Below are 27,846 nucleotides of genomic sequence, written 5' to 3' on the forward strand. Positions count from 1 at the left end.
GGAGGGAGGGAAGGGGGCGCGCGAGCACGTGTGTGTGTTTGTGTGTGTGTGTGTGTGTGTGTGTGTGTGCGCGTGCGCGTGCCTGCACGTGCCATGGTCCCTCCCTTCAAAGACTGCACATCAGCCTCCTTGGCCACCACATCACCCACTCCAGTTCTCAGTCACTCGCTCAGCCCTGCCATGGCACAACTTTGCTCAGCTCCAGCTGCACTGAGAAGGCAGCACTTTAGTTAACATAAGGCAATATATGTGCCACAACTGACCTAACATTCAGTGTCCTCCCCACACCCTGGACCCAATCTTATCCCTTCAGACCCAGTCCCTGGGCTGTAGTCCCAAACGTTTTTACTTGGGAGAACACACAAAGGTGCAGTGAGAACCCAGCACACAACATGTAGCCTGCCCGATACAAACCCTCTCATCAACTGTCTTAAAGCTCTCTGTGCTTTCACTGATGTTCTCTACTGCAAAATGCATCCACTCCTTTATTGTGACCTCACCACAGTCACTTGCTCAGTTGTTGATGGCATAGGTGATACAGACACAATGAAGGGCGTACCTCAGGACATTCATGTGCTCCCTGATCTCCTCAGAGTCCAGGCTTTGACTCTTGCTGAGTCCCACAGTGCTAAGTGCCCCCACCCAAGGAGCAGCTGTTCCCCATCTGCCTGGAGCACTCAGAGATGAGCACCTACCACTCTGTGGAACTTAACTTCGAGCAAGAGCCACAGGGGCACTCAGGCCCCTCTTCTTGTTGAGTTGGCATCTGCTATAGATTTGGTAATAACCACCAGCGAGGTGCCACAGCACACAATGGAGTCTGAACGGTGACAGAGAACAAAGCCCCTTCAGTAATAATTTCAACTTTATATTAAGTGGATGACAGCAATTTCTCAGCAAACGTCACGTCAAACTCAAGAGTCTCTTCACTGATTCTTTGTACTGCAAGAGAGCCTGCTCACTGTCGCCCTGGTTCTTCAGACTGACGACACACCGTCTATACTCGCCCACTTCCGGGGAGTCCAGGAGCTCTTCCCGGGTGTGCGGGCCCTTGTCAGTCGGCCTCATCCGGAGGAGAGTGTCCACAATGCTTCTCTCAGATGGGCTGTTCTCCCACATGTACTCCTCCATGTCAGCCTCAGTCTTACTCTGCTCCCATTCTTCCGTTTTCTACAAGAGCAAGGACAGAAATCTGTGAGACGGATTCGAACATGCTTTCTCTCATGAGAGGGGCTGGGAAATGGGCAGCACCTTAAGCATGCTGCACCCAGCTTCCTGTTGCCTGATCCAGGGGCTCCCCAATGCCATCCTGAAGCCATACTCCATCTGCCTCACAGTCCTACCCTACACTGCCAAGACCCTCAGGCTGAATCCCAGAGAGGGGTGAGAACCTCTGCAGTGACCTTAGAATATGCCTGGGTGATGAGGAACAAGTGCTCTGCTAGAATGGAAATCCAGGACCTTTCATGAAAGCGCCCAGCATGGTTGGCTGGAGATCGCTTAGAAAGGCCCCCAGACCTCTGAACAGTGCTAAGGAGGCCCCACCCCTAAAGTAACAATAAAAGGACACATAAAATAGGCACTTACTATTAGTCAAATTGACACCATATATCTGAAATTCTATTTTATTAATATTTTATGGGTGTGGGGGTTGGGGCCTTTTGAGTCAGCTCCTGGCTCTGTGCTCAGGGATCACTCCCGGTGGGCCTCAAGGGATCAATACATAATACAGGCATCAAACCTGGGTCAACTGTGTACAAGATAAGTACCCTACCTGCTGGGCTATCACTCTGATTATATTTAATCTGTTCCTATGATGGAATCAAATATTTTCCCCACTGACAAATTTTTCTCTCTTTTCCCTTCTCTCTCTTCTCTGTTCCGCACTCCCTCCCTCCCTTGCCCTGCCAATGACCCTGCCAGCATTAGGTAGTCCTCTGCTGCCATCCTGGAGCATAGACAGGAGGTGAAGAAGGGGGCCTGTCTGACAGCGACTCTGCCTGGGCCATGGTGCTGGCAGACTTCAAACAGAACCACAAATACTGTATGAGAAAGATGAAGGGAAGATGCTTTTGGTTTTTCTGTTTGGGAGCCACACCCAGTGATGCTCAGGGGTCACTCCTGTTAGGTCACAGAGAACCTTATGCAGTGCTGGGGGTGTGGACCCAGGTTAGTCATATACAAGGCAAGCACCTTAACTCCTGTATTTTATCATTTGAAAGAAAAAGATGAAAAGAAAAAAAAAAACACCCAATTTTTTGTTTGTTTGATTTTGGGCCACATCTGGCATTACTCCTGGCTCTGCACTTAGAAATGACTCCTGCAGGTTCGGGGACCATACGGGATGCCAGGGGTCAAACCCTAGTTGGCCACATGCAAGGCAAATGCCCTACCTGCTGTGCCATCGCTCCAGCCACCCAAGGTTCTGAAAACTTATAGTTCTGAAAACCGTAAGAAATAGGAAGAGATAAGGGGCTGGAGCAGTAGGATGCTTGCCTTGCACATGACCAATTCAGGCTCAATCACTGGCAACTTATATGGTCCCCCAAGAACTGCTATGAGTAATCCCTGAGTGCAGACCCAAGAGTTACCCAAGGGAAGTTGAGAACTAAGCTCAGTTTCAAACACTATGCAATTAGGCTGTAAAAAGTAAAGGATGAACTAAGAAGCAGCTCTGCTTTCTAAATGGCTGACGATGCTTAAGGTTCTGACATCAAATTCTAACATAAATTCCATGCAAGGGGAAAAAAAGAATCTCCCTTCAATAAAATTCAGGCCCACCCGCCCTCAAAATTTCACGGCTCATCTGTAATCCTTCAAGCCTCTGGCAGCAATCATTCAGAAGGGATGGACAAGCAGGTTTAAAATGGGAATATTTTTGTTAATCTGCTAAGGACAGATGTCTGGAGCTACTCATTCTGGCAGCAAAGTGATGATCATAAAAGACCAAAATCCTCCTGCAAGAACCCAGAGCTCAAGCCTGTTGGAAGTCTGTTAGGGGTCACAGAGAGAATCCAGGAAGTCACCTGCAAGGAATTTATTCTTGCTTGGCATTTCCTTTGCACGTTCATTTTGTAGCCTGCTGGCAAAAAAAGACTCTAATTCAGGGGTCTCAAACTTGCGGCCCTCCGTACATTTTGTGGCCCTTGTCCTAGAGGAATCTTTGTTTTGTTTTGTTTTATTTTAGTTGTTTGGGTCACATCTCCCAACACTCAAGGCTTACTACTGACTTTGCCTCCTGCGGCCCCCAGGTAAATTGAGTTTGAGACCCCTGCTCTAATTGGCTTTGATTGTTTGATTCACTCTTAAATTCACTCAGCCACAGTGCTGCTTCAAAAGGCAATGTAAGGGGCGACAGCAATAAAGCACAGCTCAGCCAAACATAGGCAGTTCTGAATGGCATTTCAGCAAGCCACTGCCATTGACAGTGCTCAATCACATTTCCACAGGAAAGGCAAGGAGTAGTCCTAACAAACAGATGGAAATCTATACGAAACATATATATAAATCTATATGAAACATCTATGTTTCAGAGCTTTGCTTATAGTTCATGTGGATAAGAGGGGATTATAGTCCCAAATCATACAGCTGATTATCTTTCCTTCTTAACTTCCACAACTTTCCAAGTAAAATATAAAAGTAAACATCCTAACTTTTCTATCAGCAACAGAAGCTCTGAAATCCAAAAGTATTTTAGTCATTTGATTTCTGCTTTTGTTGATATTTTTGGGCCACACTGATGGTGCTCAGGGCTTACTCCTGGCTCTGTGCTCGAGATCATTCAGGTGAGTTCAGGGGTCCATCTTGGGTGCCAGGGATTGAATTTGGGCTGGCTGCATATAAGACAAACACTACCCACTGTACTATTGTGCCTGCTGCTCATCTGATTCCTGAAGGTCTGGAGACAAACACTGTGAAGAGCCTCAACCCAAGTGGCATTAAAAGTCAATGTCAACATGCCACACGTCACCAGCTCACCGAGAATTTCAATACCCAGCTGAGTCCCTGTCACACTGGCCATCCTGAATGGTCACCCTCATTGGATTTAGTAATATGCAGCCGCTGGGCCACAGAATACAAAGAGCCCACAGGTGTAAAAGGCTGAAAGGTACCAACTGACAATGCCAGTGAAGTTTACGTACAGTTACTTACCCAAGATTCGTGGTACAGAACTGTTAGTAAATACATTGCATAATCACTATTCTGTCTCTTTAAGGGACACCTTCAAGAGAGAAAGTAAAAGTTTTCTTAATTCAGTACACAGAATACTTTGCAAATCATACAAGTACTAAACACAAATGCTAATTTACATTCAGGAAGTCCTTACTTGCTTTAGAAAAATTTTGTTCAGAGATAAAAAAAAATAACCTATGCAGTTTACCACTTGAGAATACTAAAAAGTGCGGTATCATTTTTATTTAGTATAGAAATTTGCTTTCATCACTAATGGTGTTGTCTGTAATAGTTTTATATACAGTTTTGTTGTTGTCTTTCTGTTTTGTTTTATTTGTTTGTTTTTTCTGTTTTTGGGTCACACCCAGCAGCGCTCAGGGGTTCCTCCTGGCTCTACACTAAGAAACCACTCCTGGCAGGCTCGGGGGACCATATGGGATGCCGAGATTTGAATCACTGTCTTTCTGCATGCAAGGCAAACGCCCTCTCTCCAGGCCATCTCTCTGGCCCTGTTGTCTTTTTTTCTTTCAGCATTTTTGAGCCGTACCTGGCTGTGCTCAGGGAACTATGAGGTGCCAGGGATCAAACTTAGGACAGCCACATGCAAAACAAGTGCCCTACCCACTGAACTATTGCTCCAGACCCTTTAGAGTTTTAGTTTTTTGTTTTGTTTTGTTTGTTTTGGGGCCGGACCTGATGGCACTCAGGTGTTAGGTTATTCCTGACTGTACACTCAAAACTTACTCCTTGCTTGTTCTGGGGAGTATATGGGATATCAGGGATTGAACCCAGGAGGGCTGCATGCAAGGCAAATGCCCTAACCACTGTGCTATCACACGCCCCCTTACAGTTTTTAATGATTGTGTCTAATCTCAATGCCCAGATCCATTACAGATTTAAAAGTCTTCTAGAGGGCTAGAAAAATAGTACCAAGGTTAAGGCAGTTTTGTGTGAGGCCAACTCAGGTTTGATTCCCTTATACCTCACAAGGTCCTCAAAGTTTTGCCAGGAGTAATTTCTGAGCAATGCCAGCTCTGGTCCAAAGGAAAACAAAAAGAAAAAAAAGACCTGGTGGAGAGAGCATCTCTGCTGAGTTAGTAAGAAATGTAACAAGGGCTGAGGGGCATCTAGATATTATTAAACAATACATGTAGCACATGAAACGAACCCACGCATGAAATATGCCTACCCTAGCCCCCAACAGTGCCATGGGCAGAACTTAAGGGCCCACATGGGCAAGGCAAGTGCTTTACCACAGAGCATATCCCTGGACAGGACGCGCCTTCTTTACCTGTCTGCCCTGATAGTAAGCAAATCTGTGGTCTTGCAGTACCGGTCTCCGACAAGTTTGATTAATTTTTTCTTTGCATGATCATCCAAATTCAAACTGGAAAGTTTAACCTAAAAAAATACAGGAGGCACAAAAAAATATTGGAAACAATTACTCGACAGACTTTAATGAAAAAGGACAGCAGCAATGCTCTTTACATTAATATTAAATGACCAAAAAAGAACATTTTTCAATTCTGCTACACTGAATCAGCAGCTGCCTCACTGAGGTGCCATCTTCCCCATGGAAAAAGAAAAGGGAGGCTGGTGAACTATGTCTCTGTTGACAGCTTTGGCACGAATGTCTTTCCTGAAGTGCACAGCGGAAACAGAAAATCACTGGGCTGGGGGTTGGGACTAACAGAACTAAACTAAGTCAGTGGCAGCAAAGCTGGACAAACAGGGCAAATGGAAAAAACATAGGAGCTTTAAGAAATTTCTACCAATTATGTGATCGTTCTAACTTACATAGCGGCATTTATAGCACAGGGAGGATCAAAACATTTCAAATAACTCAAACCAATGTCTGTCAGATTGCTAATACTTCTCCCACATTATTTTTTCCAAAGGTCTTTTTTGTCAAGTGCATTTGGGAAATGCTGAGTTAAAGAGGGTCCTTTGTGGCAAGCTTTCTCTAAGGAGGTAATATGTTAATGAAGACTGAAATTTCAAGCTGCAGAGCTGTTATGTAATGATTCCCAAATGAATCTGGCTTCAGTTCCCACATTTCAAGGGACCATATTTCGAGAACTGCTGGACTAACCACATATGGTTTGAGAAGAAAGTGTCAGAACTCTGCAAGGGTGAAGGCACGATCTAGAGGTGAATGAGAAGGCCCCGGAAAGCAGGCTAAATAAAGGAGTCCAAAGAACGAACCATGGCTACTTCCTATAGTCAGCAATTAAGTAAGACGGTCCTAAATGCACAAGAAACAGACCGAGAGTCTGAAAATTGTTCACTTCCCTCCAGCATTCCCCATGACACAACCCTGGGAGATACTGTTTATTCTTTGACTCCCCACTACACTTCCGTTACCTCTGAGGGGAGGAAAAGACTTGTGATCATCTGTTTAGCTCGTGGCAGAGGTCTATGTCTTAAAAACCGGGCGCCAAGTCCAGGACTGTGGATCAGTAGTTAAGTGCTGGCTTTGCACGTGTGAGGCCTTGGGTATAATCCTCACCACACTCTCCCCTCTGCCACCAAAAGGCAGGTAGCATATATTTGCTAAATGAATGCTTACAGTTTAAAAGGTTACATGGCTGTGAATTGGGGGGGGGGGGGAAGGGGGGTCTCTGCACACCTAGTGGCATTCAGAGGTTACTTCTGGATCTATGCTCAGAAATCCATTCCTGGCAGGCTAAGGGGACCATATTGGAAGGAATGCTGGGGATTGAACCTGGGTTAATAAAGGAACGAACAAGGTAAATGCCTACCCAGCACTGTGAATTTTTATTTGAACAAATAAAATAGAGAAAGACACAAATAAATGGAATATAGATATGAATATGTCCCTTGAGGAACAGAGAACACTGTTACATATGTATCCGTCTCTGAGCAGCTTACCAACTAATAAAAAACTATTTTATGACTACCGGCAGTTAATATGGACAATCACTTATAAAATCACACATACCTACATTGTAATTATAAAATAGACACCACATATAAAAATAGTATGAAATGGACATTAGAATCCCAGAAAAACATAGTATGAAATACAGAATTAAACATTTATTTTTAGTAGAATAAGTATTTTTTTTTTTGGTTTTTGGGCCACACCCGGTAACGCTCAGGGGTTACTCCTGGCTATGCGCTCAGAAGTTGCTCCTGGCTTGGGGGACCATATGGGACACCGGGGGATCGAACCGGGGTCTGTCCAAGGCTACCGCAAGCAAGGCAGGCGCACCTTACCTTTAGCGCCACCGCCCGGCCCCAGAATAAGTATTTTTATGACTTTTTTTATTCAGTTCTTTATTGTCTGAGAATATTTCCTTCCTTCCTTCCTTCCTTCCTTCCTTCCTTCCTTCCTTCCTTCCTTGCTTGCTTCCTTCCTTCTTTTCTTTTTTTTTTTTTTTTTTTTTGTTTTTTGTTTTTTGTTTTTTGTTTTTTTGTGGTTTTTGGGTCACACCCGGCAGTGCTCAGGGGTTACTCCTGGCTCCATGCTCAGAAATTGCTCCTGGCAGGCACAGGGGACCATATGGGATGCTGGGATTCGAACCGATGACCTCTTGCATGAAAGGCAAACGCTTTACCTCCATGCTATCTCTCCAGCCCCTCCTTCTTTTCTTTTTTAATAAAAAAAAAAAAACCCTTCACCAGTGCAACATTCCCATCACCAATGTCCCAAGTGTCCCTCCTCCCCATTCCACCCTGGCCTGTGCTCTAGACAGGCTTTCTACTTCCCTCATTCAGTCACATTTTGTTATGATGGTTCTCAGTGTAATTATTTCTCTAACTGCACCCATCACTCTCTGTGGTGAGCTTCATGTCGTGAGCTGAACCTTCCAGTCCTCCTCTCTTTTGTCTCTGAGAATCACTGCACAAATGTCTTTTATTTTTCTCAAAACCCATATACAAATGAGACCATTCTGTGTCTGTCTCTCTCCCTCTGACATTTCACTCAGCATAATAGATTCTATATACATCCATGTATAGGAAAATTTCATTACTTCATCTCTTCTGACAGCTGCATAATATTCCATTGTATATATGTACCACAGTTTCTTTAGCCATTCATCCAGTGAGGGGCATCTAGGCTGTTTCCAGAGTCTGGCTATTGTAAACAGTGCAGCAATGAATATAGGTGTGAGGAAGGGATTTTTGTGTTCCTTTTTTTTTGGGGGGGGGGCACACCCGGCGGTGCTCAGGGGTTACTACTGGCTATCTGCTCAGAAATAGCTCCTGGGAGGCACGGGGGACCATATGGGACACCGGGATTCGAACCAACCACCTTAGGTCCTGGGTCAGCTGCTTGCAAGGCAAACGCCGCTGTGCTATCTCTCCAGCCCCTATTTTTGTGTTCCTAAGGTATATTCGTAGGAGTGGTATATCTGGATCATATGGAGCTCAATTTTCAGATTTTGGAGGAATCTCCATATTACTTTCCATAAAGGTTGGACAAGACGGCATTCCCATCAGCAGTGGGTAAGAGTTCCTTTCTCTTCACATCCTCATCAGCACTGCTTGTTCTCATTCTTTGTGATGTATGCCAATCTCTGTGATGTGAGATGGTACCTCATAGTTATTTTGATTTGCATCTCCCTGATGATTAGTGATGTGGAGCATTTTTTTATATGCCTTTTAGCCATTTGTATTTCTTTTTTTGTCAAAATGTCTGTTTATGTCTTCTTGACATTTTTTGACAGGGTTAGATGATTTTTTCTTGTAAAGTTCCATCAGTATATTGTATATATGTATATATATATATATATATATATATATTTATATATATATATATATATATACATCCATTGTATATTTTGGATATTAGCCCCTTATCTGATGGGTACTGGGTGAATAGTTTCTCTCACTCAGTGGGTGGCTCTTGTATTCAGGGCACTATTTCCTTTGAGGTGCAGAAGCTTCTCAGCTTTTCCTTTTAAAACTCCCCTCACTAGGTGGCCAAAGTGATAACATAGCGGTAGGGCATTTGCCTTGCACGCCTCCAATCCCAGTTTGATTCCCAGCATCCTGTATAGGTCCCCCAAGCCTTCCAGGAGTGATTTCTCAGTGCAGAGCCAGGAGTAACCCCTAAGTGCTGCCAGGTATGACCTGACCTCCTCACCATAAATAAAAAAAATAAATAAAACCCCCTTCACCAAGGCTGAAGCAACAGTACAGTGGGTAAGGTGCTTGCTCTGCACAGAGTTGACCTGGATTCCATCACCCAAATCCCACATGTACAATCCCTGGAGTACAAGATGATCCCAGAGTCCAAAGCCAGGAGTAAATTCTGAGTACCACCTAGTGTGAGCCCACCTGAAAAATAACACACCCCTCACTAAAGTCATATTTTAAAAAAATGCATGAAATTTAATAAAAATGTAAAAACTTATCATTTCTGAAAATGTAAGTCTTCCAGCTTTTTATGTAGAAGCTGTCAAAAATGGGCCAGAGTGGTGGCGTGGAGCGGTAAAGCGTCTGCCTTGCCAGCACTAGCCTAAGACAGACAGTGGTTCGATCCCCCAGCGTTCTATATGGTCCCCCAAACCAGGAGCGATTACTGAGTGCATAGACAGGAGTAACCCCTGAGCAGCACTGGGTGTGGCCCAAACCCCCTCCCCAAAAAAAGTTGTCAAAAATAAGCAGCAATGCTGCTGATGGCTATTATAACAACTGATTTGATGCTTACATTCATAAACCTTTTATTTTGGGGGACTACCTCTAGCTCTGTCCTTGAGGTGAGCAGGACCCCGACATGCAAAGCAAGTGCTCCAGCTCTGCAAGTGATTTCCCCCAAACCCTCACAACAGCATTTACTAGGTCAGTGTTACACTGATTTCAGGCCAAGCCTCAGGTGCAGTGACTTTGGGGCCCTCCAGCCCAGAGGGCCCGGCCAACTGAATGGCCAGCTGAGCTAGCCACCATCACCAATGTTGACACAATGTGACTATGGTCATTGTCCATCTCTTCCCTATTAGACTTGCCATTTTTTTTTTTTTTTTTTTTTTGGTGTTTGGTAAGCGGTGCTCTGGGCTTACTCCTGGCAGGCACGGGGGACCATATGGGACGCCGGGGTTCGAACCAACCACCTTTGGTCTTGGATTGGCTGCTTGCAAGGCAAACACCGCTGTGCTATCTCTCCAGGCCCTTGCCTGATTCCTTAGACTTGTCTTTGAACTTGCTATTTTAAGGACCCAACACTGAATTATCAATTCCTTTCCCAAACTGACTGATTTCAAAGCAGAAGATGTTGCGGTTATATATAGCCACATAATACGGTAATCCTAGAAGTTATTTAACTAAAAAAATGTCAAGTGTTTTAAGAACATATCAGGTATTATTACTCTACCAGCACTTCTTATTAGCCTATAAGAAAGGGGGAAAGCACAAACAATAATATAGAACTAGCACAGGGGTTAAGGTGCATGTCTTGCACATAGGATCAAAACAATTGATCCTGGTTTGATCCTCAGAACCACATATGGTTCCTTGAGCCCTGCCAAGAATGATCCCTGCTTTTTTCTGCTGAGCCAGCCTAGAGACACCAAGGACCATAATCCCTCCAGGACCCACAGTCGGTAAGATGTCCCCACCCAACGAATGTGGGGCTGATTCCTGCCGTGTGATTGGGCACCCAGAGACTTAAAAAGGACGGTGGCCATGCTCTCTGCCTTTATTCTGCTCCGCTTCACTCCGCGGCCGCACTTATCTTTCAACCCCTAAATTCCATTTCTCCACATTATAAGAAGCAATCTACAGCCTTACCAATGGAGAAATTTTGTAGTACACTCCCATGTTTAAAGAAATCAAGATGGCTGCTCTGATAACCTAAAAAGTAGGAAACAACTAGGTATTCTCTCAAATAAGAGGTTTAGAGTAGAATTATGGAAGATGTTCAGGAAGCTCAAAAAAAGCATCGATAGACTTGACTGGAGCACAATTAGGCATCAAGAGGATTTGACGACTGAAATTAGAAATTTTCACACTGAAATAACAGGTCTAAACAACTGAGCTTATGCAACTCTTGCCAAGCATGGGGTTTGGGGAGACCCCATGCCAGAGGCTTTCTCCCTAGTCTGGGGAGTGCTGGGAGGCTTGGCAGGCCCCACAGCTGTCCCTTTTTCTCCCCTGGACTCCAGGCCCTCCCTGGGTGCCGGCTCAGATGGCCAGAAGTGGGTTCATGTGGACCCTTGGGGTCCTCAGGCTTCCCCCCTCCCTCCGTACTCCAGGGGAGAGGTGCATGGGGAAGAGGGCGGGCAGACATCTGGCTTCCGGTTTCCTTTGATTCTGGAGACCAGCTTTTGCCAGGTATGGGGTTTGGGGAGGCCCCATGCCGGAGACCTTCTCCCTAGCCTAAGGAGTGCTGGGATGCTTGGAAAGCCCCCAGCCGTTCCCCCCTTTCTCCCCTGGACTCCAGGCCTTCCCGGGGCGCGGTCCAGTTGGACTCTATAGGGGTCATCAGGCTTTCCCCCTACCTCTCCCTACACTAATGGAAATGCACTTTGGGAGGAGGGCGGGCCGTTCTAGCACTGGTTTATGTTGGGACAATCACTGGAAATTTTTTCTCCTTGGTCTCCTATTGATAGTATTGTTTGCATATAGTTTATATATGCATAATATCCATCTTGTATTGTGACCTTGATACTGCCCTACAAAGCTCATTTCTAATCTTTTACTGCCTCAGTCCCAACCCTTATTTCCCCCTATCTACCTATGTAGGTGCAGCTCATGACATGAAGCTCACCACATAGAGTGATGAGTGTAGTTAGAGAAATAACTACACTGAAAACTATCATAACAATGTGAATAAATGTGGAAAATAGAAAGCCTGTCTTGGGCCCGGAGAGATAGTACAACGGTGTTTGCCTTGCAAGCAGCCAATCCAGGACCTAAGGTGGTTGGTTCGAATCTCGGTGTCCCATATGGTCCCCTGTGCCTGCCAGGAGCTATTTCTGAGCAGGTGTGGCCCAAAAACCAAAAACCAAAAAAAAAAAAGAAAGAAAGCCTGTCTCGAGTACAGGTGTGGGTGGGGTGGGGAGGAGGGAGACCTGGAAAATTGGTGGTGGGAATCTTACACTGGTGAAGGGGGTGTTCTTTACATGACTGTAATCATACAACTACAATCATATTTGTAATCACGATGTTTAAATAAAGATAATTTAAAAAATTCATCATTGTAAAAATAATTAAATATTAAAATGATTAAATATTAAAAATGATTAAATATTCCTACCTACATTTACAAAATAAAAAAATGAGTAAGCCCTGAACTCTGATGCCTATGGCCCCAAAACAAGTATAGGAGTCCTTGTTTGACATGTCACTTTCATCTCACAAAAAGTACTTTGTCTAAACCGACAGTATCCAGAGTCGCCATCTTGACACTTAAAAGGCCCGCACTGTGTGTTGTTCTACCAGCACTAAATATCAGCGAGGGAAGAGAGACAGCTTGGGGAGCACAGGCCTGACATGCACAGTTGGTCCAGCCAGCACCACTGGGCTTGAACAGTGCTGGTCCCAAAGCATGACCCAGTACTATAGGGGTGACTGGTCAGCTCTGAATTTGTGAAATCTCCACTCCAGCTGGAAAAAGTTGAGTAACATTGAGAAACTTGACATTCACATGATTTAACAAAAAAAAAAATAGTGATAGCCCATCAAGTATAGTATTAACCCCTATGCTGTTCTGAAATAAGCTCCTGTAAGCTACTCCAGGCTTCACGAGTGAAGCCACTAACCTAAGTGGCCTAAGCCACAGACCACTGTTGTGTCTTCCAACTGTTCTCTGACAGGTCTCAATTCCCAGGGAAAAACACCACTTTCGCATGCTACAATTTTCCTGAAGAAATTCACTCACCCTCAAGGTGACCACACGCGCTTTGGGGTTCCGAATGGACGGTCCTGATGAAACATAGTCTGCTGTTTCGATTTCAATGGGAAAATGCTTCTCACATTTTTCAGTGCTGTCCAGAGCAGCTGGCCACTCGGTGCAGAACTCTGAGGATTAAAATGGGTTCTCAGTGAGATCTTAGCCATGAGGTTCCCATCAGCATCCACCTACTGGAAGCAACCTCGGCCCTCAGCTCTGCACTTTTGGGAGGACTATGTAAGGACCTTCCCAAAGGGAAGATTCTAGGCAACACAGGATGAAACAGGGTCATGGGCCCCACCGGAGCCCTTCACCTTCTCCTCCAAAATGCCCGAATGAGCAGGGCAATTTTTCAAAGGCAAAAGCAGGATCAGGTCAAATGACCCTGAAAAGTACTGAAATGATACTGAAAAGTATCAAAAGTTGCAGAGAACTGAGAACAGCCCCCAGGGAAGAAGAGTGACCATCACAGCAGCCTGAAAGAGACAGGCTCTAAGCATGGGATGCGGCCTTGACCTGGGAGGCCCTTCAGTGCTCAGATCTAGGCAGCCAGATCTGAGGCAGCAGCCTTGGACTCCGCCATCTGACCCTGGAAGGGAAGAGCACGTAGCTCCAGAGGAGGGTTCACTGAGCTCTGCTCTTGCTGGTGGGAGAAGTGTCCCCACCCCTCAAGTTCTCTGCAAAGGAAATCTCATCCCATCACTCCTTTGAAGAACAACAGCCATAGGGATCTTGTTTCTGGGCAGAGCCAATTAATTCCCTGTCTGTGCTTTCTGCAGAGCAAGGCTGGCTGGGCTCCTTGATTATCTCCACAGAGCCACTTTGAGTAACAGGGGAACAGCCTGTGTAGCTGTGGAGAACGATCCCTCCAACATCAGGGAATAAACCTAACAGTGAGTCAAGTCCTAGCACCTGCCTTAGAGCTGAGCTCAGAGGCCCAAGTGCAGTGAGAGCCCTGATAAGACGGACAGTGCAGGAGCACACTGCTCGAAGTGGAGGTGGTTCCATGTCTGCTGTCTAGGACATATGCTGAAACCAGCACTGCCAAGAGACCATCTCGGAGAATTATGATCCCTGACTCTGGATTTGATCTTTTTTAAAAATGTCATTTTAATCACCAGATGATAATTACAGCTTTTAAATGACCTGATTATATGTCTACAAAACAGGGTCGACTGCAAGTACCTAGCAGACAGGAAACTGGAAGGACTCGGCTTTCACTCCACCGCTGCCACTGATAATTAAAGTTTGGGTAAATTATCTAACTTTCCTGTGCTTCAAATTTTCCATTTGCAAGCTAGATATAAAATATGAACTGACCTACTTTAAGGGGAAAAAGGAAAAGAAAAATTTGAGGAGCCTTCAAGTTACTGGGAAGAGACAATCCAATTCTAGAAACTGGCAGAATATAAGGGTAAAATTTAGAAAAGATTAAAGTGCTTAAAATGTTATAAAATATGATGCTAACTTTTCTGAATCAGCTTTTATGAACATGGTTTCTTTTTAAATGCTGTAGTATTTCAGGAATACAACATTTATTTGACCAGTTACAGAATTACCTATGTTCATTTAAAAATAATTTTTTGAAAATAAAAATGGAATTTATCACTTTGTACCTCATTTGCTAACTGGTTTTACAAAGAATCAAGTGATCAGGGCCAGAAAGAGAGCACAGTTGAGTCAGGCAAGGTCTTGCACGTGGGCTACCTGGGTTCAATTCCTGGCACCCTATATAATCCTTCGAATCTACCAGGACTAATTTCTGAGTGCAGAGCCAGGAGTAACCACTAAACACTACCAGGTGCTGAGCCCAATGTCCTGCTCCTCCCAAGAACCACTGGAGAGAAAAGTCAGTGGGGACAGACAGGTCTCCCAAGACATGACCTACAAAGCCCATATGAGGGCAGACAAAAGAGGCTGCTGATCTCAGGAAGGAGAAGAGGCCAAGCTCAGACCTGTTTGTGCTGCTGGGTGTGTGTGGAAGCACTGTACAACTGAAGCTGACTGTAAATTACAGTGTCTAAGTATACAGTGCAAAGCTTAAAAAGAAAAACGGTTGAAAACAGTCAAATAAAGAAAAAGGCCTCTCTGCCTCTCTGCATTTTGGAATGAAAGGACTTTCCCGAAGCTCAAATTTCACCATAATCATGTTCACTATCTCATCTCTCTAACACAAACAGGCTACCTATGATGCATTTTTCACTTGTATTTTCTTTCCTGAAAGCCTTAAGGATACTGCGCATGTATGCATGTATGTAAATTAGTACCAATTCTAGACTCTGCCAAGGTAGGTATAGTCCAGTGAAATTTAGATTAGAGACTAATATGGAGCTGGAGTGATAGCACAGCGGTAAGGCTTTTGCCTTGCATGCAGCCAACACAGGAAAGACCCCAGCTCAAATCCTGGCATCCCATTAGGTCCCCAGAGCCTGCCAGAAGTGATTTCTGAAAGCAGAGCCAGGAATAACCTCAGAGCATCACCGAATATGACCCAAAAAAAAAAAAAAAAACCCAAAAAAACCACCAACTAAAAAGAAACAATGTATAGGTGATATATATAAGAGTATAATAACACACATTACATCTATATCAGAAATATACAATAACTGTATGAGCCAGAGTAGTATAGACTTCAAGGCATTTGCCTTGCATGCAGATAGCTGAGGTTTGATACTTAACACTACATAAATCCCTCATGCCCTACCAGGAGTGATCCCTGAGTACAGAATTAAGAGTACACTTTGAGCATCACCAGTTGCGTCCTAAAAATTAAAATTAATAAATTATGAACCGAGAGAAAAAGAAAGTATAATAAACAGACTTAAGTAACAGATGAACAAGGAACTGAGCAATGGTCAAGACTTAACACCAGCACTCTCCATTGGTGCATTTCTGTGTTCTCCATGGGAGCTGATTCTGCAATGCTCCCAATTTCTTCCAATTTTTTATATCATTTTGGCAAGTATCCATCCCCCAGAACCCCAGGAGGCTTCAGTTACTCAGCTTCTTTCTACACTACTTGCAGTCTGGGTCACATGTATGTACTACAAAACATTTTCTATCTTTTCATGCCTATAATTTAACCAGTCCCTGTCCTGCCCATGCAAAAATTAGAACTTCTGGTTCTATCTTCTATCAGTCATTAAAGACCACTTGTAGAATGGTGTGTCAAAAAAAATTTGAAGTGTAGATCTGACATATAGCAATTCACTGAACACAAATCAAAATTCTCTTTACAAAAGAAACTTGTAGGGCCAGAGTGATAGTACAGTAGTAAGGCGTTTTGCCTTGCACACAGCTGACCCAGGATGGACCTGGGTTTGATCCCCAGCATCCCATATGGTTCCCCGAGCCAAGAGCAATTTCTGGGGGGCCGAAGAGATAGCATGGAGGTAAGGTGTTTGCCTTTCATGCAGGAGGTCATTGGTTCAAATCCCGGTGCCCCATATGGTCCCCCGTGCCTGCCAGGAGCAATTTCTGAGCCTGGAGCCAGGAATAACCCCTGAGCACTGCCGGGTGTGACCCAAAAACCACAAAAAAAAAAAAAAAAAAGAGCAATTTCTGAGCACATAGCAGGAGTAATCCCTGAGCATCACTCGGTGTGGCCCAACCCCTCCCCCCAAAAAAAAGAAACTTGCAGACTCAAAACATGCGATATTCAGACTCCCTCCCCCCTATTTACTGAGAGAAAAATGCCATAAAACCCTAAGTTTAAAATATACAATGTGTTGACTGACATAGTTACACCTTAAAAAGTGGTCATCACAAAGCACGTGAATCACATAATTACCATTTCTTCTCAGTGACAAGAAAGAACACTCAGGACCTATTCTCTCACAAGGGCTGCCGCAAAATAGGTGCTAATGGTCCTCAGTTGCTGTGTCACTGTGTAACACGTACCAAATCCCAAATCATACTCAAGACTTTGAACCCTTGCCCAATTATCTCCCTTCCACCTCAGGTGCTGGAACCTTGATTACTAGCACCTTTTGCTAAATTCAGCTTTTGATTTCACATAGAAGAGAAAGCCAACCTTTATACCTCTGAAACTGTTTTCACATCATAATGTCCTATTTTGTCTCAAATGGCAAAATACTGCCCCCATAGTGAAGACTCCCAGACATATTCACTCCTTCATGTACACATGAACACACAGCACACATAAAACACACAAATTGTTTCCAAATGGGGATTATTGTCAAAAACACTGCAGCTACTCTGACAAGAGCATCTCTCTCCATATCAGTATTCGCTTTCCACTTCTCCATGTCCTATGGACAAATATATGTCCAAAGAGGGGCTGCTGAAGCTGTGGTGGCTCCATGGCAGGAGATTCCCCACACTACTTCCCACAGAAACCAGACAATTCACTCCCAGGACAGTACAGAAACAATTCTCTTCTCACCATGCTCTGCTCTCTCAGCATGGGCTGTTCTAACTGGAGACCTCATGTCTTGCTGCATTTGTGTTGACCAGTTTTCCACAGCCCTACCACCACCTGCATGTCTGCTTTAGAAATATCTGTTCAGTTCCTCTGAGCCTTTTTTTTTTTTTTTTTTTTGGATCACACTCAGCAGCACTCAGGGATTACTCCTGGCTCTACACTCAAAAATCGCTCCTGGCAGGCTCAGGGGACCATATGGGATGCCGGGATTCAAACCACTGACCTTATGCATGCAAGGCAAACACTTTTATCTCCCTGCTATCTCTCCAGCCCCTGAGCCTTTCTTTTTGTCTTTGTTTTTGCTTTTTGTCTTTGGTTTTATCTTTTTTTTCCTTTGTGTGCCTGCCAAACATTGCTCAGGAGGTGCAGAGCTCCACTGGAGATCTGAGCCAACCAGGCCAGTGGGTCAGTGCTACACGGCCATGTGATACCAGAGATATCTAGGCTGCTCTAGCCTGGGAGCTGTCAGGGCCATGTGCAGTGATGCCGAGGGTCTAGGTACCTGTGCCTAACACCTGTACTACCTACTACCTCTCTAGTCTCTTGCTTGTATTTTTGCTATTAACAAGCAAGAGTTCTATACTTTGCATTTTAACACCTTAGCAGATAAATTCTTTCCAAATATTTTCTATTATTCCATATGATTTATCATTTTGTTGATTTCTTCTATTATGCATAAGCTTTAATTTATATTCTGTGTGTGTGTGTGTGTGTGTGTGTGTGTGTGTGTGTGTGTGTGTGTGTGTGTCTTATGGCCTATACCTAGTAGTACTCAAGGGTTACTACTCCCATATCTAGGAATGGGGTTCATCTTGGCAGTGCTGGGAACTGACCGCAGCCAACTGCCTACAAAAGCAAGTGTTCAGTCCATTGTGCTTGCTATCACACCATCCCCTCAAAGAGCTTACTGCCTAAGTTTTCTTCTAGGGGTTTTCTTTTTTTTTTTTTTTTTTTTGGTTTTTGGGCCACACCCGGCGGTGCTCAGGGGTTACTCCTGGCTGTCTGCTCAGAAATAGCTCCTGGCAGGCACGGGGGACCAGATGGGACACCGGGATTCAAACCAACCACCTTTGGTCCTATATCGTCTGCTTGCAAGGCAAACGCCGCTGTGCTATCTCTCCGGGCCCTTCTAGGGGTTTTCTAATTATATACCTTATGTTACAGTTTTACATTCATTTAGGTTAATTTCTGTGTATAGTTTAAGTCATAATATCCAATTTCATTCTTTTGCATGTGGCTGTCAATTTTCCCTAAACCATTTTATAGAGACAGTCTTTCCCTCATGTTCTATTATTGACTCCTGTAAGTGTAGATTCATTTCTAAACTCCTAATTCTGTTCCAGTCAAGCTTATGTTTGTTTTTATTCCAAACCATACTGTTTTATTATAGCTTTGTAACATAGTCTGGTATCAGGAATGTGACAAATCTCTAGCTTTGTTTTTTTTTTGGGGGGGGGGGGAGGGCCACACCTGGTAACACTCAGGGGTTACTCCTGGCTATGCGCTCAGAAGTCGCTCCTGGCTTGGGGGACCATATGGGACGCCAGGGGATCGAACCGAGGTCCGTCCTAGGCTAGCACTGGCAAGGCAGACACCTTACCTCTAGCGCCACCGCGCTGGCCCCAACTTTGTTCTTTTTTAAAGTTGCCTTAGTTATTCTCAGTCTTCTATGGTTCCATAGAAATTTTAAAATGCTCTGTTCCATTTCTATAAAAAGTAGCACTAAAACCTTGACAGGGATCACACTGAATTTATAGATCACTTTGAGTAGCAAGGACATTTTAATGCTATTAGTTCTCATAATCCATAAGCTACATGTCTATAACTAGTATTACTATTTATCTAAGTCTTGAAATTCTTTCATCAATGTCCTATAAATTTCAACACAAAATTTTTTACCTCCCTGGAAAAACCTTAGTATTTTATTCTCCTTAATGCTAATGTTATACATGACAGTGCTTTTTAATTTTCTCTAACATTTCACAGTCAGTATATGGAAACAAAATTTGGGGTGTATGTATTGATTTTGTGTCCTACAATTTTATTGAATTAGTTCTGAAAGTGTTTTAGTGAGTCATAAGTTTTCTTAACTTAGTATATGACTTAGTCATAAGTCGAAGTAATTTTATTCTCTCATGATTGGAATGGCTATTATTTCTATTTCTGTTTTTAAGAGTCCAGGATCAGGCTAAATGAAAGCAGTAAAAGGGTAAATGTCATTTTGTCCTTATCTTTGGGAACTTACTCCTCTCTTCACATAATGTTAGCTTTGGGCTAAGAGGTAGATATGATCCCACAAAAGCCATTCTGCTGAGTTTTTCTTATGAAAGATGTGAGTTCTGTAAAAACACTTTTTATTAACTGAAACAATCATGTGATAATCATATTTCCTTTGTCAAAATAAGTAGCATTCATTGATTTATGGAACCATTCGTGGATCCCTGGACTAAATTCACCATTTGATACTCTAGGATACTTTTAGTCAACTGTTGAATTTACTTTGCCAATTTTGTGGTTGAGGACTTCTGTAGGTAAGTTTCATTAAGGGTACTACTCTGATTTTCTTTTCTTGTATTCTCCTTGTCTGAATTTATCAAAAGAATGTGGCCTCCTATAATGAATTTGCACATCCTGTTTCCTACTATTAGAAATGATATTCAAAATTCATTAAACAGTCATTTGGGCCCGAGAGATAGCACAGCGGCGTTTGCCTTGCAAGCAGCCGATCCAGAACCAAAGGTGGTTGGTTCGAAACCCGGTGTCCCATATGGTCCCCCGTGCCTGCCAGGAGCTATTTCTGAGCAGACAGCCAGGAGTAACCCCTGAGCACCACCGGTTCTGACCCAAAAACCAAAAAACAACAACAAAAAATTCATTAAACAGTCATTTACCTTTAAGAACACTACAGTGCTTTTTAATTGCCACAGGCGTCAGATGAAGAAAATTTGGGACCTAAAGGAGAAATGTAAAGAGCATATCAGTCACATGCAAAATAAACATTTCCTAAAAGCTAAAATATAGGCCAAAAATAATCTGCCCCATATAGCCTAGCACAATCCTTGACACTGCTAATGTGATCTCCATGACACAATCCCACCTCCCAAAAAATGTTCAATAGCCAAGAGCAATAGTACAGTGGGTAGGGCACTTGCCTTGCATGTGACTGACCCAGATTTGATACCCAGCACCTCTTACAGTCCTCTGAGCTAGGAGTTTTCCCTGAGCACAACAACAACAACAAAAATTTAAAAAAAAAAAAAAAAAAGTTCAATCCCCAAAGTAACTATAGTGTGAAAGAAAGGGATGGGAAAGTATAAGATTAACTAATGTTCTACCTTTATTTATGGAAAGTTTTAAAATCTTTTCAAAAGCTGAACATGGAAGACTAAAGACAGTACAAAGTTCAAGTCTTGCATATAGCTCACTCCAGTTCTATCTCTAAACCAGAGTCTCCCAATCATCTCCAGGTACAGCCCTGGAGGCCCGGACTACCACTATAGGGGCCAACATCATCCCTGACAATCCAACCTTCCTTGGGTCCAGAACCACCAGGAGAGGCCAGAGAGATAGGATAGATGCACAACAGCAAAATCCTCAGCACTACACAACCCCCAAGGAACACCAAGAATGATCTCTGAGCACAGAGCCAAGAGCCAAATCCATACCACCCTTCTCCCAGTCGAGTCTAAGACTGGGACAGAGTCAGGGCTATAGTGAAGCTTGGCATGTACAGAGCCCAAGTGTCATCCTGGCACTATATGGCCTTCTGAACACCTCTGGTACAGGGACCTGATGGTCCACAGCATTAGTGGAGCTCCATTCCCAGCTACCCCTTTCCCCCAAAAAATATATAAAGTAGAACTTCCATTTGCCCATTCTCAACCTCAAGCTGACTTTTCACTTTTCTTATTTTTTTTTTCAGCTGCTAGGATTTTATCTTTACTGTTTTTGTTTTGGGGCCACATGCAGTGATGCTCAGGGGTTACTCCAAGCTATGCGCTCAAAAATCGCTCTGGGCTTGGGGGACCATCTGGGATGCCAGGGGATTGAACCTCGGTCCTTCCTAGGTTAGTGCATGCAAGGCAAACCCCCTATCCCTTGTGCCACCACTCTGGCCCCATACTTTTCTTATTTTTAACTAAAAGATGCAATATAGAAAAGATAAGGCTAGGAAAAAACTAAAATCATTCTTAAATGCCTAGAACTCTCTAGCTCTCTTAATCATAATTAAAACATAGCATTCATTATTCCTAGAAGAAAATTCAAAGCAAAATATTCAACCTTGAAGTATAATGGGGCTATGGTAGGAATGGAAGAGGCTCAGTTTTTCTTAGGTACAAGTTCCAGGGATCAGTGGATCTTCTCACCTTTAAAAGTTCCAGATTTCCCTCCTTTGCCATTGGCACACCCCTTTTTACAGGATAACCCATTCGAATAGGAAGAGGGACGACCGAGGGCTTAAATGGAGCTGCCACAGGGTACACGCTTGGCCAGTCCTGGTCAACAGCCATTTTCTCTGTCCTCGGAGGCAGCGCCTATGAAACAGAAACAGTTAAATTTGGATATGTGAGGCTAGAGCAGTGCTTCTCAATTATTTTCTGTCATGCCCCCCTAGGAAGAAGAAAACATTTTTCACATCCCCGCCCTGCCGCAACTGTAAATAGTATCTTTTTAAAAAAAAAAAACCTTAACCTGCAAAACAAAAATATATAAAATAATTTGAGCTGAATTTTTAATCAGAGGTGATGTCTGGATGAATGGCTAAAATGAGCACGTTTGGCAATGCACAGCTTTTCAAAGCGGGGTTGAAGCAAGACTCTCAGCCCCAGAAACATACAGAGACATAAACACGGGGCTTAGCTTGTTAGGACAGTGTTTGCCGAGGTCAAAAGCTCCCTCTTTACAGAGCCTCGAGACCCCTCTGGGGGGGCATGCCCCACTATTTGAGAAGCACTGGGCTAGAGAGAGTGAAAGAGTTGAGTGAGGCACATGCCCTGCAAGAGGCCAGTTCCCCAAACAGAGCCAGGAGAGGCTTCTAAGTATCACAAGGTGTAACTCCAAAAACAAGCAAATAAACAAGACACGCTCTTTAGTTTCCAAGCCAAAAAGTCATACTAAGAGACACATTAGCAGACTGGCAACCTACATGAAACCTGACCTCTCAAAGCTATTTTGATTTGAAGGAGAACACACCTAATCTACCTACTTATATCTGTTTCCTCAAACCCTCTCAGGATCCCCTGTAACAGTTCATTTAGTCCAGCATAAGTTTCCCATCTTATTTGTTTCCTTAGACTTTTAGAAAACTTGTCCTTTCTGCTTATTGAGGAATGAGGAACAAATTTTGAAATAGCATTTGGCAGTTTGACAGAAGCAGATCACAAGGTGACACTGAGAACTTGTAAATAAAGGCAATGGTAAAAAATAATAATAATAACTGAAATAAGCAAAGGAATTACTTATTCAATATGTACACTTGGTAAATTATGTTTCCTAGTCCAAAAGAACAGTCATGTAAATAGTTCAATCAGACTAATAAAACAAAATCCAGGGGCTAGAGAGATAGTAGGTAGAGCACTTGCCTTGTACATGGTGGGAATGAATTCAATACCTGGAACCACATATAGTCCCTCAAGTCATCCAGGTATGACTCAAGTAAAGACCTAGGAGTAAACCCTGTGCACTACTGGGTGTGGCCCCCAAAACAAATAAAATAAATACTCCTATCAATTTCTTTCTGCACAGCCCACAGTGGCATCATCTCCAAACTTCTGTAAACCCCTGAAGCAGAAAGACTGAATATGCACAACCACTTACCTTTCTCCTGAGAGGCCTGTCAGGTCTCGAAGTTCTTCCTGGTGCCCCTGAAAGACAATGCCAGGCTCAGAGTGAGTCTGAGAGCAGAGCCAAGCAGAGGTAGTGACAGAAAATCAGATGAAAAGTCTGGCCTTCAGGAACAGAAATAATAACCATTTCTGTGAGCCCAGAACTGTAAAGCATCTTAATAAAAACAGATCATCAGAAATAATTGAGAGAAAATCCAAGTTATTTCAACTAAAAGCTACTGTGATAATGAGATAATCTATCAGCTAAAGGAAATTTTGTGTGTGTTTTCTTTTTTTTTTGGGGGGGGGGGGCACACCTGGCGGCTCAGCTAGAAATTGCTCCTGGCAGGCTCAGAGGACCATATGGAATGCCAGGGATCGAACCCACTTCCGTTCCTGGGTCAACCACCTGCAAGGCAAATACCCTACCACTGTGCTACCGCTCTGGCCCTTAAAGGAAGAGTTTCAATAAATGTTAAGGGTCTTAGTTAATCCCATGGACTCTGACAACAGAATTGAAGGAAAGGGGGAGGGAAAACTGAAGTGACGTAGGGCTGTGGTGGATGGTTTATGATATATTGGTGGTGATAAAAGTGAAGAAATTTGCACACCAGACATCAAAGCATAAATCTCACACTATTTCAAAAGACATTTATGGGTCAAAAAGGCAGTACAGGTGACAGGACACTTGCTTTGCATAGAGCCATTCCAGGTTCAAACTCTGGGGCCGCAAATGGTTCCCTGAGCCCCACCAGGTGTGACTCTGAATGCAGGAAAAAGGTAATGGAAATAGGCATAAACGCCATCAGCTAGAGCGAAATCTCCCTGATGTGGACTCTAGGCTAAAACCTTATAGAGGAGCAAGAGGTGGTCTTGGCAACAGAGAGAAAAGGTATTCTTAAGAGAGAAGATGGAAAATTAAAGTCAACAAGATCAAGTGGGCTAAAATGTCTGAGTAGAACAGAGCACAGGCAAGAACTAGAGTTCTGTGGGTAAGGCAGCTGACTCAGGTTTGAACCCCAGTACTACATAAGGTTCCCTAGACTCACCAGGAGTAATCCCTGAGCACAGCTGGGTGTGTTCCAAGAACAAAATAAAACAAAAAGGGGGCAGCTGTAGGGCATTTGCCTTGCAAGCAGCCGATCCAGGACAGACTGTAGTTTGACTCCCCACATCCCATATGGTCCCCCGCGCCTGCCAGGAGCGCTTTCTAAGTGCAGAGCCAGGGGTAACCTGAGCACCACTGGGTATGACCCGAAAACAAACAAACAAAAAAACACCAAAATAAAACAAAAAGGACAGAGCACACAAAAGAGATGGGAGATACTCTGTTAACATCTCAGTCAGCTATCTACCCCACATTGTAGCCAGGCTAAAATCTTGCTTCCCATCTTATGGGTCACTGCTACTCATCAAATGCCAACAACAAACAGGTTTCTCCTCCTCTAGCTCATGTCAGTTAGCAGTGTCTCCTTTTAGATCTATCTTCAAAACAGCCCCCAAATGCAACCAGAGCCCTTCCCTACTCTACCATCAGTCTAAATCTTACTCTGCCCTGTCGATCCCTGCAACCTTCTCCCTGCTGGCTTCCTGCCTTTTGCTCCCACCCCATGCTGTCATCATGCTGTCACTTTCCTGCTAGGAAGTTTCCAATGGAGTGAAAGTACAGCAGGAAGGTAGTTTGCCTTGCATGTGGCAGGCTTGGGTTCAATTCTGGTCACCACATATGGTCCCTTAAGCTATTAGACCCCAGATCCCGAAGCTCTAACTTGCCTTAATTAACAACAAGCCTAAAGTTGCTTATAAGTTTTCCACACCTTGAAGCTATAATAAGCATCAAGCCTGTAGCAGCTTATATACCCCTTTCCTATTCCTTCTTAGATACTGCTCCCCCTAGCATTCCCAGGCCAAAGTCCCACTGTTATGAAGGCCATTCTGTTTTTCAGCCCAAATGGTATCATACCAGATAAAGGGGGGAGGGCAGGAATTAGGTCATCTGTGAGACATGAGGGACCTGTGTAAGGGATGGATGAAAATTGAGCCAATCATGTATACCGTGGAAGCTAAACTGTTTGTATTAACCAATGAATTTTTAGCCTGCTGAAGCCTATTAATTCTATACAACCGGCATGTTAGTTTCATACAGGGCCTTTATCTTGTATGATAGACTGCCCCAGCAAGCTGGAATAAACTCCCTTTTGCATTTTACATTATCAGAGGTGGTCTTTGACTTTCAGCGCCGGTTGGGTTATCTGCTTGGACCCTAACCAAGCCTGTCAGGAATGACCCATAAGCACAGTGTCAGGAGTAACCTTTAAGCACTGCAAGGTGTGCCCCCATATCCCCCACCCAAAAAATCAAGTCACATCTAATGCTCTTTCTGAGAGCAGGCAAATAATAGCTCATCTTCCTGAGCCTTTCATAATCTTACTCCTGGCCCGTTATAAGCAAGCAACCTATTTGCACTTCGGGCCCTGCATATGCAGTTACCGAAAACCTCAATAGTTCTCCCAGACAGATCTCAGCTGCCTCTGGGTTCCCAGCAAATGCTGCAGCCTAGTGGGTCCTTTCTACCTACCCTATCGGACAAGATCCTGACCGGCTCCTCCCTCCCGCCTAGTGCTTCAGATCTCCCTTCCCGGGCGGCTGGTTCTACAGGGACAAGTGTGGAGTAAGGGAACGACCGGTGGAGGAAGCGGGGGCAGTGAAGGAGCAAGCCGCCTATGTAGGTGCAGCAGGGAGGGCATCCCAGAGCGGCCTCCTGCACCTAGCTAGTGGGCACCCCGCTCTCCACGCACACCGCCAGGAAATCCCCATACTGGGGCCGGAGCAATAGCACAGCAATGGCTGACCCAGGACGGACCTGGGTTCGATCCCCCGGCGTCCTATATGGTTTCCCCGAGTCAGGAGCGATTTCTAGGCTCATAGCCAGGAGTTAACTTAACCCTGAGCATCACCGGGTATGCTAACCTCCCCCCCAAAAAATGAAGTCCCATGGGGCCAGAGAGATAGCACCGCGGCAGGGCGTTTGCCTTGCATGCAGCCATCCAGGACGAACGGCGATTCGAATCCCAGCATCCCATATAGTACCCCCGTGCCTGCCAGGAGCGACTTCTGAGTGCAGAGCCAGGAGTAACCCTTGAGCAGAGCCAGGTGTGACCCAAAACCAAAACAAACAAACAAACAAAAAAAAAAAAACAATAAAAAGAAGGAAGGCTTTGAATCAAGGTCATTTGTGAAGATGATCAGAATCAAACCTTTTCTGTATTGTTACTTGCTGCTATATTTCTTCCTCCTGATATACCTGGGTTTATCCTTCCAGCCGCCTTATAGAGGAGGTGTTTTGATCATTCCCATTTTGCAGGTGCTGAGTTGAAAAGGTCAGGTAAGTTAGCTAGAAACAAAGTCCTGGGGCCGGAGAGATAGCACAGCGGTAGGGCGTTTGCCTTGCAAGCGGCTGACCCAGGACGAAAGGTGGTTCGAATCCCGGCATCCCATATGGTCCCTCCAAGCCTGCGAGGAGTGACTTCTGAATGCAGAACCAGAAGTAACTCCTGAGGGCAGCCGGGTGTGACCCAAACCCCCACCCCCAAAAAATAATAAGTAAAAAGCCGGGGCCGGAGAGATAGCATAGAGGTAGGGTGTTTGCCTTGCATGCAGAAGGACGGTGGTTCGAATCCCGGCGTCCCGTATGGTCCCCCCCCAAGCCTGCCAGGAGCGATTTCTGAGTGCAAAGCTAGGAGTACCCCTGAGTGCTGCCGGGTGTGACCCCAAAGTAAGTAAGTAAATGAAAATATGCAAATAAATGAAAGTCCCCAAACTGTCTCCCCAGGGCGGGCTGAGCCCACGGCGGGCATCCCTCCCGCTTGCCTAGAACCAAGGTGACCTCCACCGTGACCTCTCTAGCAGCGCTTTGCTGGGTCCCCAACCCCGTCCTCGCGCAGCCCAGCCAGCCCCGAGCCCGGAGTCGTCTCCCACCGCCCTCCTCCCCACCCATGCCGGGGCCGGCGTGCAGAAACTCACGCGGGCCTGGTTTCCGAACGGCGGCGTCGCTGGAGAAAGCGCGCAGGGCTCCGGCCCCTGCTCGCAGGTAGAGCCATGACGGCAGTATGGAGGCCGCCATGACTCGAAGACGGAGAGCGGAACGGCACATGCGCAGTTCCGGCTGCCGCGACTGCGCATGTGCATCCCGCTCCCCCCACCCCGAGGCGGAGGAACCGGAAATTACGGAAGCCTTAAAGTTCAAAATTACAAGTCTATATTCCTTACGCTAGAGTGCTAGGGATGGGGCCGGCCGGTGGCGCAAGCGGTAGGGTGTCTGCCTTGCACGAGCTAGCCTAGGAAGGACGGCGGTTCGTTTCCCCAGGCGTCCCACCTGGTCCCTCAAGCCAGGAGCGCACCGGGTGTGGCCCAATAAAACTAAATAAATAAATAAATAAAGTGCCAGGGAAAGAAATGGGGTTGAGAGGAGAAAATTTCAAGCACTAAAAGCAAGCAAAAGTGATTACAGACAATGACCTAAAAAGGTGGGGATGTGACTTCAG

At 44.7% G+C, this 27,846-nt stretch overlaps 1 protein-coding gene across 1 annotated transcript; it reads right to left on the reverse strand.

The window, feature by feature from the left end:
* Positions 1-472: 472 nt before the first annotated feature.
* Positions 473-27,454, reverse strand: MRPS35 (mitochondrial ribosomal protein S35). Its single transcript, XM_049783844.1, has 8 exons — positions 27,326-27,454; positions 23,295-23,341; positions 21,845-22,012; positions 20,369-20,429; positions 13,022-13,161; positions 5,465-5,574; positions 4,153-4,222; positions 473-1,170 (listed from the first exon to the last, which is right to left on the reverse strand). Exons 1-8 carry the CDS (start codon positions 27,423-27,425, stop codon positions 904-906), a joined length of 963 nt encoding a protein of 320 aa, XP_049639801.1. The 5' UTR covers positions 27,426-27,454; the 3' UTR covers positions 473-903.
* Positions 27,455-27,846: the final 392 nt, after the last annotated feature.

This window comes from Suncus etruscus, chromosome 11 (assembly GCF_024139225.1).
Source record: "Suncus etruscus isolate mSunEtr1 chromosome 11, mSunEtr1.pri.cur, whole genome shotgun sequence".
NCBI classification, from domain to species: domain Eukaryota; kingdom Metazoa; phylum Chordata; class Mammalia; order Eulipotyphla; family Soricidae; genus Suncus; species Suncus etruscus.